The sequence below is a fragment of the Doryrhamphus excisus genome, chromosome 2, assembly GCF_030265055.1.
Source record: "Doryrhamphus excisus isolate RoL2022-K1 chromosome 2, RoL_Dexc_1.0, whole genome shotgun sequence".
Classification (NCBI taxonomy): domain Eukaryota; kingdom Metazoa; phylum Chordata; class Actinopteri; order Syngnathiformes; family Syngnathidae; genus Doryrhamphus; species Doryrhamphus excisus.
The window spans coordinates 6,615,152-6,634,365 of record NC_080467.1 but is presented as its reverse complement, the minus strand read 5'-3'; the positions used below and the strand labels follow the sequence as shown (position 1 = coordinate 6,634,365).

Genomic DNA, 19,214 nt, shown 5'->3' with positions numbered 1-19,214 from the left:
ACACGTCTCCGTCTTGGCTGCTAAGTACTAAATATACACGGGAAAAGGTGACGACAACCACAGAACTGGAACTTGATATCATTCATTCATTCATTTTCTACCGCTTTTTCCTCACGAGGGTCGCGGGGGGTGCTGGAGCCTATCCCAGCTGTCTTCGGGCGAGAGGCGGGGTACACCCTGGACTGGTCGCCAGCCAATCACAGGGCACATATAGACAAACAACCATTCACACTCGCATTCATACCTATGGACAATTTGGAGTGGCCAATTAACCTAGCATGTTTTTGGAATGTGGGAGGAAACCGGAGTACCCGGAGAAAACCCACGCATGCACGGGGAGAACATGCAAACTCCACACAGAGATGGCCGAGGGCGGGGACCGAACCCTGGTCTCCTAGCTGTGAGGTCTGCGCACTAACCACCAGACCGCTGTGCCGCCCACTTGATATCATAATAATCCTAATAATTAGAGAATAAAGGAGTCCTGGGAGCGACTCGCTTCACAAACATTAGCGGTCACCTCTCTGCAGGTGGCCCCTTGCGAACTTCTTTTTACACTTTTATGCAAGGTGTCGCTCCACTTCTCTACTCTTTATCACAGTTCATATTGTTTTAAAATAGTTTTGTTTTTTTTTAATTGTTCTTTTTATTGAAGGTCATGTTTGTTAAACTTGTGATTGGCTGGCCACCAGTCCAGAGTGTGGCAGCTGGGATAGGCTCCAGCATACCCGCGACCCTATAGCGAAGACAAGTGATAGAAAATGAACGAATGTTCAACTTTAAAAGCACCTATATAGTGAGCAAAGGTTTTATGATGGGGAAGGTTTGACCTTGGAACAGATAATATTAATGTTATAATCTTATTTCCCAAGTGACGTGATGTCTGTCAGACATCGGCGGATCTGCTGTGTGTTAACTCCACGTTAACCCCGGGCCGTGGGTGTCACGTGAACAATTACACAAATGAGGAAGAGCCAAATGAGGAGAGGACACTGAGAGGATGCTGTAGATAACATCCTGTTATAGTTTCCTTTGCAACAGCGCAACAACAATTTCTATCCAGGTAAGTCCTTGTTTGACTTCCAAGCCACGTGCTTCCTTCCACGTACACGTGCATCAAGGATGATGAATGCAAAGAAGGGTGAAGAATCAAAGCACAGTGGAACACTGTAACTCAATTGGACCTCTTTGCAAGTGCCTGGTTGCAATTTTTGTAGCATCCACCAGGGGTCATGATTACATCGGGATGGTGGTTTGCTCCCCCCAGTGAGCGTCGGGTGTTTTTGGACAACCCCAACCATGCAGTACCTGCATAAACTCATGGCGTAGGAACTGGTGTAGATTATTTAGTTGTAACAGAGGTTCAAAATATGAGAAAACATTATAGAATAGTGCTGTCATGACGTAAACACTGTAAATACAATACTCCATGAGCATATCGTTAACTAGTAATCGTAATTTAATCGGCAGGAATAAACGGGTTGGAATAACATCTATTTTTAGGGTTTTTATTTTATTTTTTACATGGGTGTTTTTTTAACCCACATTTTTAGTTTTGGTAGGTACTTAAGATAGTGAATTGAAAGTGTACCTTCAGTCATATTCGATCCCATGACATCGACACTGCTCGACTAAAGTGGTAAAAAAAAAAGATGGCTGACTTCCAACAGGCGGCAGGCTGCTCTAAACTTCATTTCCCATGATCCCCCACCCTCTTGCACGTGTCAACGGTGGCAGCAAACCGGACTAAACGTCACATTCCTGCATTCCCTTTTCCTCCCGGTCTGCTGTCTACGTTGGAGTCCCAACTCCCAGCTCATCTCCCACTTCTTTTGGAAGAAACACACACATGAAGCGGCGGCTTTGAGATCAGGAGGTGCGCCCGGGTTCCTCCCCAGGAGAACACATCCCCAATTCGGGTGAGCATAATCTCATCGTAAGCCGGTTGCAGAAGATGTTGCCTTAGTGCTAACAAGCAGACAGCCACAAAGGAGCTGGGTCGTACTTCATTATTTGCATGGATAATCATACTGTGGCATCATTTTATCATAGAAGTTTCTTACCACGACGAGTAAAGCGTTTTTAATAAACAATGTGTGCTGTTGTCCAGTGGTGTTAGCATTAGCCGGTTGGTTAGCCGCAAAGTTTGCGTCAGCATTGTTGTCAGTGTTCCAGCGGTGGGTCGAGAGACACGGGCGTGTGTTTTAGTACCACATCTTCCTCTATGCTTTCATGTGCACATCTGCGCCCACATTTGCGTGTTTAGTGGTTTATAAGGTGGTCTGGCATGTTTGCTTCAGTCACGGCTAAAGGATGCGGCTCGGCGCTAGCTTCCTGTTCAGTACGGGGCGTGGTTATGGTGTAATATACCAGAGGACTGAGACTTTGCGGTTTGTTTAGATGGGTTCTGGTCACTTGATTGCCAGCTGCCTATGAATTATACTGTCATTACAAAATATTAACTTTGGTGACCAGTAGAGAAGTGGAGACATTCACTTTGCATGCAAGTGTAAAAGTAAGTTAACCATGACAACACGTGCAGAGGCAGGTTGCTGCAGTGGCCTAGCAAACTCTCCAAATGCAGAAATGATCCAAAACAGAAAACCTACAATGATGCAAATTAAAAATGCTACAACCACCAATACACATGCATGAGAGAAATGCTGCTAGTTTACAACACTGAACATTTTGTTTTTTTTTTGGGGGGGGGGGTCATTTTGGTGACCTTATTTATTCTTTGCAGCACAGAAACGACGATGTTATTGAAGAAAGAGAGCATGATCTCCTCTACATCCACTTTAAAAGTAGGACTTTTCTTCTCACACTGGACATTCCAAGGATTCTTGTCGCACGGGGAATGACTTCGAAAAGGAATGTTTACATGCAACAGCAAGCCACATAATGGAGACTGTCTGGATTGAAGTGAGATGTCATGTGGAACAGGAACAGTAGCAGGAGCAGGTTTCTCTTGCATAACAATTGATTGACTGATTGATTTCAAATCCACATGGAGCCGCCCCCGCCAAGTCAGATCTGAACCAGCGGCGACTAGAAAAATACAATGATCTCGGAGGTTACACATCGCAGTTTCAATCGTTGCCGTGCATAATGTTGACATTTCAACGGATTTTGCGATGTTTTGTCAAAATCCCCTCTAAAGCGGCCCAACCCCGGCCCTTCTGCTAACGCTAACATAGGCCTGTCAGGATAACACATTTTATGATCCTGTATATGAGATCCTGTACTTGAGTGTTTCAACAAGTTCAGTTCAAATCAAGTTTTAATGTTGAGTGATTATTAGACTTTTAATGATCAACCTACTCGGTTGGACACTAGAAATGATAAAGTGATCCCTCTTAATCACTGCTCTGATCGTATTTTCCAATCAGCTAGATTGATTGATCGTGGTCTCCAGCCAATCAGGACGTAGAACACAATGGGCGGGTTCTACTACCTTAGCCAGTCAGGACTGTTGTGGCTCTGCATTCAGCCGGCTGTTTATGATGGCTTCCTAATATGTCGGTACAAGCTCCTAAACCCTTGGAGACGAGGAGGAGGGCGATGTCTTTGCTCTAGCCGCACGTCTTTAACTCTCGCATGAGTACACAATAGTTTGTTTTTATTTGTTGTGCGGTTAATTGAATTTGTGATTATTGTGGCAGGCAGCCTTTTACACGGTCTTTGACTGTTGTCTTGTCTGTTATACCATCTGCATTCGTATGCAGGGTAATCCTTCCTCTGCTTTTTCATTGCTGCTTAGTAATCAATGCTGCTGTTTTGTATACGACCTTTGACTATTTGCTCATCCCTGAAAAAGACAGAATATACAGCATATAGTATACAGTATCACTCCTGAACCTGAAGGTAGAAGTCCGAGCCCCGTTGTTTTGCTTTTTGAAACTATAGCCTTTGTGACCAATTTAGTTGAACACAACAACAACACAACCACAAATGGAAGTTACTGGCAGGTAGCGGTGGTGTCGTGTTGTTTAGTGTGGCACACACGCCTCTGTCCTGGCTGCTCGGAAGAGAAGCTGCGGCTCTCTTTTGAAAGATGACATTTTGGCGCTTTCTGTTGGTTTGCATGTGAGAAGCTCAAAGGACCGCTTGTCGTATTAGCTTTGTATCAGTTTGCTAATTCGGGTTTGTACGCAAAATGCCCAGGCTGTTCCGATGGTGGCTGGAACTGTGTTTCTAAATCAGTGGAGACAGTGGAGGGAACACATCTGCAAGATGGGGGGGTGGGAAATTTGAACAGTGGGGGACTCAAGCTTCATAAATGAAGCCTTGTTTGAGTGCTGCTGTGGTGTGTGGATGAGTGAGCCAATGACAGAGTGAACAATCACAAGGGGCAGCTTTGCGAGCTGGGAAAGCTAATAATGCATTTAGCTTAGCATAGTCCGCGCTCATTGTTGTGGTCTTATTGTAGCTCAGCTTTTGTTTGCCGCGTTGCTTCTTTTGTCGTCATGTTACCTAACCGCAACCGCTAATAGCTTTTGCTTTGTGAAATGCTGTATAATCGTTTAGCACTGTCAGTCCAAACGGACCATCGTTAGCAAGTGTGAACGGATGTTTGTGTTGGATTGTGAAGGTGTGCTTATTATTGTGGACAACGAGTGAGGCAAATTCACTGTTTGGCATGTTTGCTCCGCTCACTTCTCTCCCATCGAGCCCCTACTGCCGCATTGAGAGACAATGGCAACATTATCCTCGCAAATGGATGCAAGCATCCCCATACACAAACATGTCAGATCCCCCAGCCCCCCATGTGGCATATGGAGGCTGCCCCCCTCACATTGAGGTCATTCAGCCCACAGTGCATACCTAATTATCTGAATTTGTTTGTCACTTAAGTCTTCACTTGTGAACCGCATGCACACATTTGCCAAAACACACACTCCCACTGTGTGTTGCCTGTGCAATGATTTTCATAACAAATACACCACATGGTGGCGCTCTTATAACCTCTTAAAAGCTGGACTTGAGAGGCTTTTTCATTTACTTTGACATTGGATTAATCATAAGCATGGGTGCTCAAAAGCAAGTGTTCAGCTTTTTTCTGTAACATGAAAAATGTTGGATACCTTCAACGATTCAGGCCAGACTGAGATGGTTGGGACACGTCCAGAGGAAAGATAGTGAATATATAGAAGGGTGCTGCCAGGTAGGAGGCGTAGAGGAGGACCAAGCTTTATGGATGTTGTGAAGGAGGACATGAGGGTAGTTGGTGAGAGAGAGAGACAGGAGAAGACAGGCTTGGATGGAGGAGATTGGTTTGCTGTGGCGACCCCTGGAGGGAAAAGCCCAAATGGAAAGAAGAAGAAGTCCAATGATTCAATCAACCCTCACTTATCGTGGTTAATTGGTTCCTGATAAGTGACTTCCTTCCTTGTAAACTGAATCAATTTGAGTTATGGCATAGAAAACCTGTTTACTACTAAACTACACTTACTTGTTTACAATCTACTAAATGCAGTCTAGACGTTACATTTCTATTACCCAATATGCAGTTTTGAGAATGGCACCCATATTGGTGTTCAGAGTTTGCTGCTTCTGTGTATTTTCTTCTTTTTGTCACAATGTTGTTCCCCAAGACCTTTGGAAAAGACCTTATTGGTCAACAAAGTGTTCTTGGATGGTTGGGAGAAGTTACTCAGAGATCGTTTTAGTAGCATTCTTGTGTGTTCTGAGGCAAAATTTGGGAGTGTGGCCATTCTCTTGGCTGCTAAGCAATCCCACACATGAAGGATTTCAGGATGCTCTTCTGTTGGCGTGACATAGGACCTTTTTTTCTTCTCTGGACACGCCTTCTTCTAGACGCCTCGTACACTAGTCCTTGGAGCCCAAGGACTAGGTGTTTTTTTTCCTGGAGAGGACTGGCTTCTTACAGCATGTACCCTTCTTGACAGCAGGCCATCTTCCCAAGTTGTCATCTCATAGTGCGAGCATTCCTGAGCAAGCTTCCGCAGTTCTTCTCACTCAGTCAGGATGGCTGTTCTGGACCAGATTCTCACCTACGTATTTTAACCAGAGAATCATGTTCATGACTCAGAGGACCTTTGTCATTTATCTTTATCTTATCACCCTTCACATTCAAAATGAAGATTTGTGTCCTTCTCAAAGCCTTTGGCCACGACTCTAGTAGATATAATAAGAGAAAATAAGCACATAATTCAAACTTGTGCTTGTGTGTGTCACAGGAAATGTGTTCTGGATGTGTGGAGGACAGGAAGTGACATCAGAGTTCAGACTTGAGTTGTATGTTGCCAGTGTTATGTTATTATGATTTGTTATTATTATGTTGATGTTGTTGTTGTGAAATAAAAACCTGTAAGCTAGCAACACAGGCCTGTTGTTCCAGGCTACTGACACACAATGTCAAATACTACATTACCAATTTGAATGCATCTTCTTTGTATTTGACTTCTTTTAGTCATATTTATGCTTTGAAATGCTTGATTCCTGAAATATGCATAAACAGGCCATCATAGGGCATATTCAACCACGAAATAGCATGATTTATTATGCTTGGAAAACTGTGATAGTCTAGCCACAAAATCTGAACCTCTTACTCGAATAAAACACTTTTAGCCCTGCCTATTTTCTCTATGTGTTTTATACATGTTTTGTGTTTTACAAGGTAATCAAGCCAGCACCCAATCATAATTTACAAACTGGTTTTAAGGGTGGATACGGTAGCCCTTGCTGTGAACCTGCTCTCAGAAATAGAATAGGCCAGATTCCATCTAAAACCTCCGTGGGAGATTGTTAGGCCAGCCCGTCTGTAGTAGACCAGATTAGACGTATTAGCAGCTCTTGCTGCATGTGGCGAGACTTGGCTGAGGAGACCGAGGTCTTGTGTCTTAAACTCTGCGACGTGGGGGCTGTTCAGGTTCACATGTGACGTGAAGGATGCCAGTTGAGGTCGACACCCAACTAGACGTACTGAGAAGTGGGCCAGATGACAAGGAAACACAGATTATTGGGTTCCGTATAACGCCCCTGACCAAATTTCTTTGAATGAACAATTTGTTATTTTGTCCCAATATTTTTAATTCAGAATTTTCCCGAAGGAGTTGTACAACAGTGGCGTTCTGCAATGGATGTAGCTCAACTTTCCATTGAGACACGCACAGTTCTTGACAAACCATGAATCAGTCTTTATTCCCACACTGCCCCCTGCTGTCACCCCTGCTCCATTGAGGCCCGTCACTGCCATTACGGGGGTTACCAGCCCTGCTGCCAGACAATGCACGGGACTCCCCAGGGGCTCATCGGACCTCAGCAGATACCATTCTGCGTGCTCCGGGGGATGAAGCCTCTTGGCATGGCTGCTGATCAAGCCGTGATGCAAAGGAGCTTAGTAGCGATAGGCACCAGGCGAGAAGCTGATTCCCTGACGGCCACGGGTCAGGTGATCGCACACAACGGCCGACAGAAGGAGGGAGGTGGAAGAGTTAGAAAAATAATCAGAGGCAGGCGAAGGTGGTTCATGGTGACGCCGGGGAGTGTTGACAGTAGCGGAGGAGTGAATAGTGGATGTAGTTTGAAGGTCGGGCCCGTCGTGGGTGCAGAAGAGATGGTGCAGTTATGGATGCTTGTTGACAGCAGCGAGGTGATTCGTTGTTTTCGGATTATGAGGTGAGAGCTGAGCCGGTGTTATGATACAATGCACAGTCGTATTATGCTGAGTCAGCTCACACTGTCTTTCTTTCCTCTGCTTTCCTGCACAGGTCACTCCACCGCCCCCCCCCGGTTGCCATGGAGAGCTCATCAGTGGCATCGGCGTCGTCCGAGGCCGGCAGCACACGCTCGCAGGAGATCGAGGAGCTGGAGCGCTTCATCGACAGCTACGTGCTGGAGTACCAGGTGCAAGGGCTTCTGGGAGACAAGGCGGATGGAGACTTGGACCTGGACGATGATGGGAAGGTGCCACAGGCAAGAGCTTCATTTTATAAGGATTCAAGTCAAATAAATCACAAGAGATGGTCAAATATGACAATACTGATACCCTAATTAAGTACAGCAACATAACATGAAGGAGTAGTTGCCAGACCTTTATTTAAAACGTGTAGTGAAGCCTGTTATTTATTGATTTATTACAAAGCTGTCTCCAGTCACATGCATAGGAAGGAGGTTTTTCCCTTTATGACGTCATGAAGGCTCGCAGCTTAAAAAGTGGTCCTAAACTAAGGGCCACGTTCCTGTTTAGAACTTCATTAAGAAGAACCTCCTCTGCATTGTTTTTACCCTCCAGTGGACAGACAACTGCAACTTCAACCAAGATGGCCGCTGGACATCATCCCAGGGGAGAGATTTTTCCAAGCCAGCCATTGTGTGTATAGTGTAGTACTCTCTTCCTCACATTATACTGTGTCACCAGGTAAATGTCAATTTCGCCACCGAGTGACGAATAAAGTGATATCTAATCTAATGTGCAGGACGAATGGGAGCACAGCAGTAACGGCAGCACGGGTTCCAGGCCCAGTTCTGGATCCAGGCCGGGTTCTGGCTCCCGATCCGGCAGCAGGGGACGGAACAACCAGTTGAGATGCTCCTCCAAGGTACTTGGGTCACATGTGTTTAGTGATGTTCCTGTTATTGCTGGCAATCATACACATATTTTACACTCCTGGAATGCTAGCTGGCATTGTTCCTGCATGGGTATGCATGGTCACCACATCCTGCATCCGTCGTGTCACTGTTTGGTCCTGCAATGCGAAAGCAGGCATCACCTCTCTAACCTCTTGAACTCCTGCAAGACTTTGAACAATGACTTGTCTTCCTAACTTACTTATGTTGAGCTTTGTGTCATGCGTCATACTGTATGTAAGCAAGCTACGCTATATGATGATCTGTGACCTCCTGTCTTTCCCTCCATGTCGTTTGCTGTGTAGGATGCCAACAGAGACGGCTCCTTCGATATCCTCGGCACAGACATATGGGCTGCTAACACCATGGACTCGTGCGGGTAGGTCCTGCTCATCATATGCGGCCAGCGTGCTCCATATTAAGAAATTGTGTATGTTGTACTATGTAAGGATCGGCCGATACATCGGGACGATATTTGCATTCTTTACTTTAATCGGTATCGGCCAATACAGGCGTGGGTTCGCCGATATATTTTTGCTCCGCATGATTTACAGACAGCGTGTCGTGTTATGTAGTGTGCGCTATCTCCAAGCACGCACGCACGTACACACACACACACAGAAGGAATTGGAGCAGCCATGTCTGCTTATGAGAAGTCTTTAGCGTGCACAACACTAACTTTAATGATGAGAGAAATGTTAAATGTTATATATCTTACTAAATTGTCAGTGTGATGTGTTTGTGTGTGGAGGTGGGCGGGCGGAGGGGGAAGGTGCATGTCACACTGCGGAGGAGCAGTCATCACATCGATGCTAGATAAAACTTGCACATGGTTGAATATTTACTCCTTTTAAAATTGATAATGCTGTTTAAGAAAGCTGAATCCTACTGTGTTCAGTGTTTACATTTCAATAAATATTTGTTTAAACTTGAGACCTGTAATATTTGTTATCATTGTCATTTTTTTCATATAAATTGAGGAAGCAAGAGCAGTATCGGCCACAAATATCGGCCCAAGCAAAATTGGCCATCGGCTAAGGGTGATGGAAAAAAATCGGTATCGGCATCGGCCGGAAAAAAAACATATCCCTAGTACTATGGACTTTAGAATGAACTGTTTTGGATTGTTGTTGCAGTGGTACAGGTTGGGATATACAGCCGGAGAAGCTGGACTTCAGCCACTTCCACAGGAAACACTTGAGAGGCCCGCCAAAGCATCTGCCACACATCGACAGAGAGGGGTAAGGTCTCCTGTCTTGATGTTGCCATTACATCTGCAGTCTTGCCGGCCCTGCCATGCGTTCTCGGTAATGCTTTGAAATGATCCCTGATGGTGCTCATTCTCTTTCAGGATGAGCAAAAGCAAATTTGAGGAAGATGACGGCATAGACATGAACGACCTCGAGAGGCTCCTGCCCCATCTGCGCTCTGTAAGTCGCCAGGTTCCTCCTTCGTCTTGTTATCTATCCTGATGTAACATAGAAAGTCACCATCACTAAAACATCTTTGCAGGTATTGATCATAACTTCCCAGCAGTCAACACGTCAGAAATGTCACACAGGCAGTGACCTCTGGTGGTCCTCTGGGAGAATACATAACAAAACCTTGCCCCCCAGCCTGATAATTGGCAGTTTAATGATGACATAATCAGAATAGGAGCATGACTAAAAAATGGCTATCCAGTCTTCTTGCTTTAATATATTGAATCAGTATGATGATACAGTTTCTGCAAATTGCTTTTCTTTCTTGTTAGGACAGGCTGGCTTTATTTAGACTTTGGTGACACCTAGTGGCTAACCATTGAAGTGACTTTAATCTGCGGCATAGTGAGCTAACTACTGCCCCCACGTGGTGATATGCGTGTAAAACTAGTCTAGTTCAGCTTGTGGAGATCCGTGTGTATGGATCCTAAATCAATGAACCCACAGTGTGCGTTCCACATATGTTAGCAAGGTTTTACACAAGGTTACCTTTCTTCCTTCCCTTTGTCTTGAGCCTGAGCGTCTTCCATTTGTTATGGTGCCTTCCTTGTTTTCCACCCTCTCTTGGCTTGTGGGGCCAGTATGTTGTAGAGCTTGATCCAAGACTGGCCCGCATGCATGGGGACGGTCATTCCTCTTTGTGCCAAGAACATAAAGTTATTCCAGTTATTCATGTAGGCCACGAATGAAGGATGGGCTCAAGATGACCTTAATATTCTTATGTTCACTGAGTATGTCATCAACAGTAAGTTGACAGCTGTCAGCATTAGGCTTGAGCATCGAGTCTTGAGCATCGATTGGAACCGGCACTAACTTTCCCATTCTCCCGGGAACATTCGGACGTTTAGATTTAGATTTGTATCACAAGAAATAGCTGTGAACACCAACAAAGAACAAGCCGGCTACAAAGTTTGTCATAACTTGAAAAGAAATGCATATGTATAAATGTATATATGTATACATGTCAGTCCAACATGATTAAATACCTCCAGATTCATGGTGGAGAAATAGCATAGCGCCCCGCCCTCGGTACGCTGCCTCAGGGAAATCAAACAATAAATGACGTCTGTCTCATTCCAGTGTAACAGAGGGTTTCAGGATGTTTATTCACGTCTCTTTGACGTGAATAAGAACGCTATGCGCTACATTCTGTTTACTAGTTAATATCATTAAAAACATCACGTCCAATTTCATACATTTCATTCCAAAAGAACTACGATTAGTGCCCTCATTTAAACCATGCATATTTTTATGACCCGGCCTCTTTCAGTATTCTGAATCAAGGATCATCAGGAGCCGGATTCGAAGCAAGGAATCAGAATGGGAACCGGAATAGTTGCAATTCAACCAATGCCCAACCCTAAACAGCAGCATCATTTAGTTAATAGGACATTTCAACATCTGTTAAATGCATATGGAGTCATCCAACCAGACAGGACATTCATGGAGAGGGAACAGTTAAAGCTCCACCCTCTGTATTGAGTGATGGACTCATTATAGAGCAGTTGCACAGAAAACCTTTTAGATCTTCAACAATCTGCACCCATTCCAGCTGTATTTCCTTGGGTTTCTGCTTCCTGACAAAACGCTCTATTTTCAATTATTTCATCCACGGCCCGCCTCCGGCCACGCCCACCTCCCAAAGTGCTTCCTAACTATGAACCATATAAGGAAGTCCGCTCCTCTGTGACATCACCAAGGGGCAGTTTTACCACGCCTTTTCACACCGAGCGTTTTGAGCCATCCCAAAGTTCTTTCAGGGCTCACTTGTTCCAAATGGTCCAAAGTCATGATCTGAACCTTTAGCATGGTGTAACACCACAATACAACATTCTATAACTACTTTCATAGCTCAGAAAAGTGGAAGAAGCACCACATGTCCCCTTGAAACGGAATCATTTTCCTATATGCAGCAATACAAATTTTATACTGACCCATCAGAAGTATATCCAAGCTTCATTATTGTAGTATTGTCCTTAGAAAAGATATAATAATAATAATAATAATAATAATACATTTTATTTGTATAGTGCTTTTCAGAGTACTCAAAGACACTTTACAGTAGAGAAAAAAATAAATAAAAACAGCGTTGAATAAAAACAGAGTAAACGATGCATTAAAATACAATATCCAAACATTAATTCAGAGCTAAAACAAGACTAAAAGCGAGGCGGGGTGGGGCGCAGCAGTCAGGTATAAAAAGTTAGACATTAAAAACGAATTTAAACAGGTGGGTTTTGAGTTGTTTTTTGAAGGTGTGAAGGTCGGGGCAAGCACGGAATGAATGGGGCAAAGAGTTCCAGCGGGTGGGGTCAGCAATGGAGAACCTGTCTCTCCAGGTTCGGAGCTTGGTCTTACAGGGGAGTGCCAGGAGGTTGGAGTCTGAGGAGCGAAGGGGACGCGGGGGATTGTGTGGATGGAGGAGGTCTGTAAGGTATGGAGGGGTCAAACTGTGGAGATCTTTGTAGATGATGAGAAGGATTTTGAAATGGCTACATTGGGGGACGGGAAGCCAGTGGAGGTTTTTAAGGACCGGGGTAATGTGTTCACGGGAGCGGGTGGAGGTGAGGAGGCGAGCAGCTGAGTTCTGAATATTTTGTAGTCTCTTGAGGGTTTTGGATGTTGTACCGTGAAGAATACTGTTGCAGTAGTCGATTCTGGATGTGGTCGTTGCCTGGCTCCCGTATGTTCTTAAGATGGAAAAAAAATGCTGTCCAGGTTCATTGTTTATACTGTCATATACATTGAGGTATAGGTTGTCCAGACACCTACTGTACTTGTTTTGAATGACCAGCCTCGTTCTGCCTGTACCGTCCTGTCAGGGCAAGCATTACAATGCCTTACAGAACGTCAGGCACCAGAAAGGGAAGGTGAGGAGGTGAGACCAGGGGGCGAGGAGCGGAGACAGCAGCCAGTCATGGAGGAGATATCCGGTCTCTGGCTCGTGAACAAAGCCATCCGACGGGGAGGAACAAAGCAAGAGCCCGGAGCTAAGATACGTGGCAGACTACTCGGCCTCTCCGTCTGGACGCGTACGTGCCGCAGAGCAGGACTTGTATTCAGAAGGGCCCTCGGGGGGGGCGGGTTAGACTCTTTGTGGCAGTGTGTGTCTGCCAGCTGTCAACTGCATTCCGCTCGCAGCATTACCTCTTAGCCGCCCCATGAAAAACACCTCACTTCTTTTTGCTCTTGGTATTTGACTTCCACTCTCGTCATCCTCCCTCCGCTCCGCTTGACGTCCTTCATTGGTGGGCAGCGGAACAACATCCAGCAAAGAGGGAAGGGGGTGTCACGGTGACCGGTAGCCACCACCCTGTGGTCTCTTCCTGCCATTGTCCCAGCTCCTGATCCCGCACTATGCTGACTATGGACTGACCACTTCTGCAGTGTCCAACCTGAGCCTCATCATACCTCTGCTTGGGTTTACGTCATGTGGAGAAGGATCTTGGGCTTACAGCAGGGCCCTTTTCAGCTAAAAGAGCCATGAAAGCATAATCAGAGTTCTTAAAAAAAAAAAAAAAAACACTTTTGGTTTTTATAGTTAGCTTTTTTAGCTGGTCTTAGCTGATGAGCAGCCTATTTCCGTTTAATGGTCGTTGGCATTAAATGTCTTTTTCTTTATGTCTCACTCCCATTTATCATTTTGCCTTGTGTAGCTCTACTTGTCACCTTTACTCAGATGTCTTCCACCTCCGACTGCTGGCCTGGCATGCGTGTCACAGCGTGCAGCACAGACTCGTGCCACGTGGGATGGATTCCCAGTATATGCCATGTATCTACATATGGAACGTGCCCCTCTTTTTATCTTCTTCATTTCACGCAGAACACACTAACACAGAGCTTTGATTGTGTCAGGATGATGAGGTGGCTGTCGGCGTCAGACGGCACAGACGAGCGCATCTGATCAAGTCTCGTTGGCAGCGGAGGCGGGAACAGAGGCTGAGTGCGAGAAAGCTGCTTCTGCTTCAGCGTTGGGTGTCACATGATTCCATTTCTATAGGGTGCTACACCCCCCCCCCCCCCCCCCCCCCCCCACCTGTCTCCCCTCCCTGGCACTTTGATCCAACAATGGCTCCATCTCCTCCTGTAGCCATACCGCCGGGTTCTTTCATGTACCTGTCTATCTGTCAGCGCTACTGGAGCACCGGCCTCTGATCACGGATATGAAATGAGACGTGGATGTCAGCACCTCGCATCTTTGCCTCTTAGCAGAAATTCCATGAATACCGTTTCAGACAGTCTAAATTAGGGTTTGATCCACAAGCAAAAATGTCAATATAGATCGATATACTTTATACAGTCATGTGAAGACTAAGGACTCTAAGGACCCACTTCCTGCAGGTCATGTTCAAAGTTGTCAGGATGAGAAGGCATGCTTGCATACATGTAATTCAGATATTTGCAAAGTTGTATAATTATTAGAGAAATGGGCAATGACTTCTGAGCACATACTATTTTTGCTCTATGGGCGGCCATGTTGCTTAGAATTTACAGACGTGTGCTTGTCAGTAGCCTGAAGGTGTGCACCAAATTTTGTGGTACGGATTGAGCTATGTGAGAACAAAGTTCATCCTCTGATTTAATTTTCCGTATTAGACTGAAGCGTAGTTCTAGTTAAAACTGGTCACATCATCGGCACGGTCATACCCGTCTCCCTTTCTTGTCGTCTGCAATGGCACTTTCAATTCCTCTTCCATTAATGGTCCATTCCAAGTTTTTCCATTTTGATCAAAATGTACGTCACACCAATATAGAACCACTCTCATCTGTGCAGCATGGAAATATTTTCTAAGATCTGGAAGGCCCACGCCCCCTTTGTCTTTACTCAATTGCAATGTTTCAAATTTGACCCTTGCTTTTGGTTATGCCACACAAACCTCAAGATCACTTTATTCTGTTGTTCAAACTGTTTTTCTGGAATATTAATTGGTAGCGCTTGGAATAGACGGAGAAGCCTTGGGAGCAGATTCATCTTCACGGTCTCTATCCTCGCTAAAATCCAGTACAAGGACTTCCCATCTTTGAATATTGTTGCAAATAGCTTCGTCAACCTTAACGTAATTGGCATTGTATAGTTTGTTAACCCCACGGTATTTTATGATTTGTGCGTCCCATTTCAAGTCACATTCACAAGTTGTATGGCCTTGGTTGGGTGGTAGTTAAATGTTAGGATTAGTGTTTTCCTTAGATTAATCTTATATGCTGATTAGAAACCAAACATTTCCAAATGGTTTCTCAGCCTTGGCAAACTGCAGATGACTGCAGATCATCCAGAAAAAGTCATAAAGTCATAAATATGAGTGCGTCTAATAAGGTTTACCAGACTTGATATGTCATGGGCATCAGACATGAGTGGGTACATCTGTCACAACCAATACTTTCAAACTGGCATCAAGGTAGTATCTGAATATGAATATAATCAGCTGTTCTACTTGTCCAAACTTCATAACTTTATGATTGTTGGTTTCTTCCGAACTCCGTGAGCCTTTCCTTCGCCCATCGGGAAGTTGGGCCTATCAACTCCGTTTCCATGGCAGCAGCTCCCTTAATCGCCCCTTCACTGCGGTCATGGCGTCCTCCCTCGTTGTTACGGTCACCTTGATGCCCCGTTTATTCAGATCCTGAAATATCCTTACAGGTCCATCTGGCTAGCGTGCCACCAGACGTGTAAAAGCACCATTTTGCAAACAAATTGCTCTTGTGTAACTAATAGGACGCAGTCAATGTGTGAGGTGAGTTTGGTGTGATGGTACTTTACAGAAGTGAAATGCCTGAATATGTCCATCTCTGTAGACTGGTCTTTCTGCCAGCTGCTCATAGAAATGCTGTAAGTCATCCTAAATTGAGGACGGCTGGTCTAGACTTTTGGAAAGAGGTATTGTTTACTTCCTTTACTGCAGTGTGAATATGTGTGGATTGTTTGGAGTGCCAAAAGTCACCGGACAATTTTTTGGTGTGTTTGTGAGGTTTGGCCTGATTTAACTTCATACACCTGTACTTGTAAAAGGAGTTAATGTGTTTTATTTCTTATTTCTCATAGTAGTAGTAGTTTCCAGTTACAGTATACGTATGTTGTTACTGCTTGCCCAGTTAAAGACCCGCCTCCTTGAAGCAAGCCAAAGGGCCTCTTATCGTCTGTGGGACAACATGCACTAAACTTGTCAAGTCAGGAGCCCCAAAATATGGTCTCCAACTCCCAAACGGTCCACAGGCTGAGTTTCAGGCTCCTGGTTTCCATTCTGGTCTTTCAGGATATCACACCTATGCTTCTATGCACCTATGCTGCCTTTCCATCTGGTCTTGGACACACAGTTTACATTTTCCTTCTCTCCATCAGGTTGGCCATCCCACCCTTTCCTTTCATCGTGCCAACGTTTAGAGTCGCTGCCTTTCCTCCGTTCTTGGTCTTTTCTCCTTTGTTGTTTTTTAGTGTCTCCCTCCAGCTTTTATGTGCTCCCTGCCTTAAACGTACAATCACCCATGTTGTCACTGCTCCGCTACTCTCAACAACCTGTCCTGTAATGCCACTCCTGGGCACGTTTGGTATTTATCGCTTTTGGCCCAGTCCCCCGGCAACACAAATAAGCCAGAGTTCCAAGAAGGAAGCAATGGCGAGCTGACGCCGCGTGGTTCAGCGTTGTGATGCACTTGAAGGGACGGGAAGACGATGCACTTTACTGTCTTTAGTGTCAGTCTCCATTTCTATACCGGGTTGCCCGCTTCCTTGCTTTGCTTCCACAGTGGCATCATTCAAATGAAGGGATTAGCAATGGCGTTGAGGTCAAGAACTTTCTCAGTATGCTTGAGATATCTCCATGTTGCTCGATTTTTGATTGCCTTTTCAAAATGAATTCTATATTGTTCCCCTAGAGTTGCATGGTTTAGTCTCCATGATTTTCTAGGAATACTCTAGGAATACATGATTTTTCTAGGAATACTTGCGGCTCCGTATGCCAACATCCTGTCATTGACACGAACACATGCGAGTACATGATACAACCATGAAGCTTAGGGTTTGATCCACATGCAAAAATGTCGATATAGATCAATCTACTCTATACAGTCATGTGATGTGTTGTTCAAACTGTTTTTCTGGAATATTAATTGGTAGTGCTTGGAATAGACGGAGAAGCCTTGGGAACAGATTCATCTTCACGGTCTCTATCCCAGCTAAAATCCAGTACAAGGACTTCCCATCTTTGATTATTGCTGCAAATAGCTTCGTCAACCTTAACGTAATTGGCATTGTATAGTTTGTTAACCCCAAGGTATTTTATGATTTGTGCGTCCCATTTCAATGGGACAGCTATGTTTTTGGAATGGGGGGAGCGGAGTCCCCGGAGAAATGCCACACACGCACGGAGAGAACATGCAAACTCCACACAGAGATGCCCGAGGGTGGAATCAGGTCTTCCTATCTCCTGACCTTGTGGTCTACATTTCAACCACTTGTCCACTGTGCGGCAAATTAAGCCCCGTGTGATGTACGGCTGTCTGATCATCCAAGAGCACAGCGACCTCCAACTCCAAAAACAATCCTGGAAAACATTCCTGCTATCCACGTGCACCCGAACCAGCCACTTGTCCTCCTCTCCAATTGGTAATTGGTAATGCACTTTTATTTTCTGTCTGAATGTGCACTGGTGCTTTTCTGACAAACCATCGGGTGAAGGGGCTTTCTACTCTCATCACCACCCTCTTCATTCCCATTAGCACCCCGCTTGTACGCCTTGTTCAAAAGTACCCAATAGCCTCTTTCGTCTCTCCTAATGTTCGCTTTTGTTATTCAGTGCACTCTTCTCCACACAGACCAAAATCTCAAGTCTTTTTGATGGCTGTGCACCAGGTCTTGTTGCCACTTCCTGGTCGGGTTTTACGGGGTCTGAGGTGGCCTGACTGCTACCTCTGGAGAGAATATTCATATTTGCAGCTGAGCGTCGATATCTTTTGTGAAGCAGATATTTAAATGCATAGCTTGTATCGGACGGTATGAGGGGGGTGTGTACCTAATGCGGGGCCCGCACTGCACCTCAAGAGGCCACAATGTGATGAGTCGACACTTGCCCCGATCATCAAGGCTCTCTGAATGAGAATGATGATGGTGCAGCCACGCTTGACCTCCAGAAAAGCCATCTTGACGCTGACCCTTGCTTTTGAGAAGCGCCGCAATAAAGATGACAAGGCTTAAGGGAGGCCATAAAATCCAGGACTGTAGCTGAGCTAGACCACAGCTCATCTCCCATCAGCAAAGAAGACAACTTATTTTATTTTCCACCGCATGGTTATTGAAGACATGTCACCCATATAATTATATACTGTAGGCCCACCAGGAAGAAGTAGAACTGCTTTAGTCTTGTGAACTGGCACTGGTGGCAGGCCGTCTGGTAACCATGGTAACGACACACATTGCCGCTGGAAGTGTTCAGTTTAATTGGCAGCGCTCGTTTCCCAGCTCATCCATGATTAGGAGACCACACGCATCTGGAGGTGGAAGAGTCGCACATCATGGTGTACCTGTCAGTCAGCCGTCAGGTTCAGTCATACCTCCTTTATCGCAGCTCATGGCTTCCAGACCTAAGAAAATAATGTCAGTCCGATTCATCTCAACAATTTTAACACAAAACACATTTTATAGACAAATTGTGACAAATGAATGGACAGCTGAACGTTTAACCTCCCTTTTACCCAGGTTTGCACGCTTGTCTGCACTTGTGACGACAATGCTGCGTATGGCCGTTATTTTCTCAGCGTTTTGGAACCAGCCTCTGCTTGCTTTAAATTCTTTAGCATACTCATTAGTTCCATACACAGCATCCTCGCATTGTCCCTCGCTAGCGTCCGCTGACGTGATCCACATCAGCTTGGATCTTTGGATCACCTTCCATGCTTTGTCGTCTCCTTCGTTAAAAACCGGTACAACTTTCACAATGTTATTCATGGGTGGGGCGGCACGGCGGTCGAGTGGTTAGCGCGCAGCTAGGAGGACCAGGGTTTGATTCCACCCTCGGCCATCTCTGTGTGGAATTTGCATGTTCTCCCCTTGCATGTTTTCTCCGGGAACTCTGGTTTCCTCCCTCTTTCCAAAAACATGCTAGGTTAATTGGCCACTCCAAATTGTCCATAGGTATGAATGTGAGTGTG

General features: G+C 45.2%; 1 protein-coding gene across 2 annotated transcripts in view; it reads left to right on the top strand.

Moving 5' to 3' along the window:
* Positions 1-1,722: 1,722 nt before the first annotated feature.
* ctif (CBP80/20-dependent translation initiation factor) overlaps positions 1,723-19,214 on the top strand; it is a 36,060-nt gene continuing 18,568 nt past the window's right edge. Inside the window, exons 1-7 of one of the 2 annotated variants that reach the window (XM_058064187.1) lie at positions 1,723-1,919; positions 7,734-7,938; positions 8,258-8,335; positions 8,442-8,564; positions 8,898-8,971; positions 9,729-9,833; positions 9,944-10,022. In XM_058064187.1, coding sequence (XP_057920170.1) covers positions 7,762-7,938; positions 8,258-8,335; positions 8,442-8,564; positions 8,898-8,971; positions 9,729-9,833; positions 9,944-10,022 — 636 coding nt within the window. In that variant the 5' untranslated portion in view covers positions 1,723-1,919; positions 7,734-7,761. The remainder of the gene's footprint in view (positions 1,920-7,733; positions 7,939-8,257; positions 8,336-8,441; positions 8,565-8,897; positions 8,972-9,728; positions 9,834-9,943; positions 10,023-19,214) is intronic. The other variant, XM_058064186.1, reaches the window with a different exon arrangement.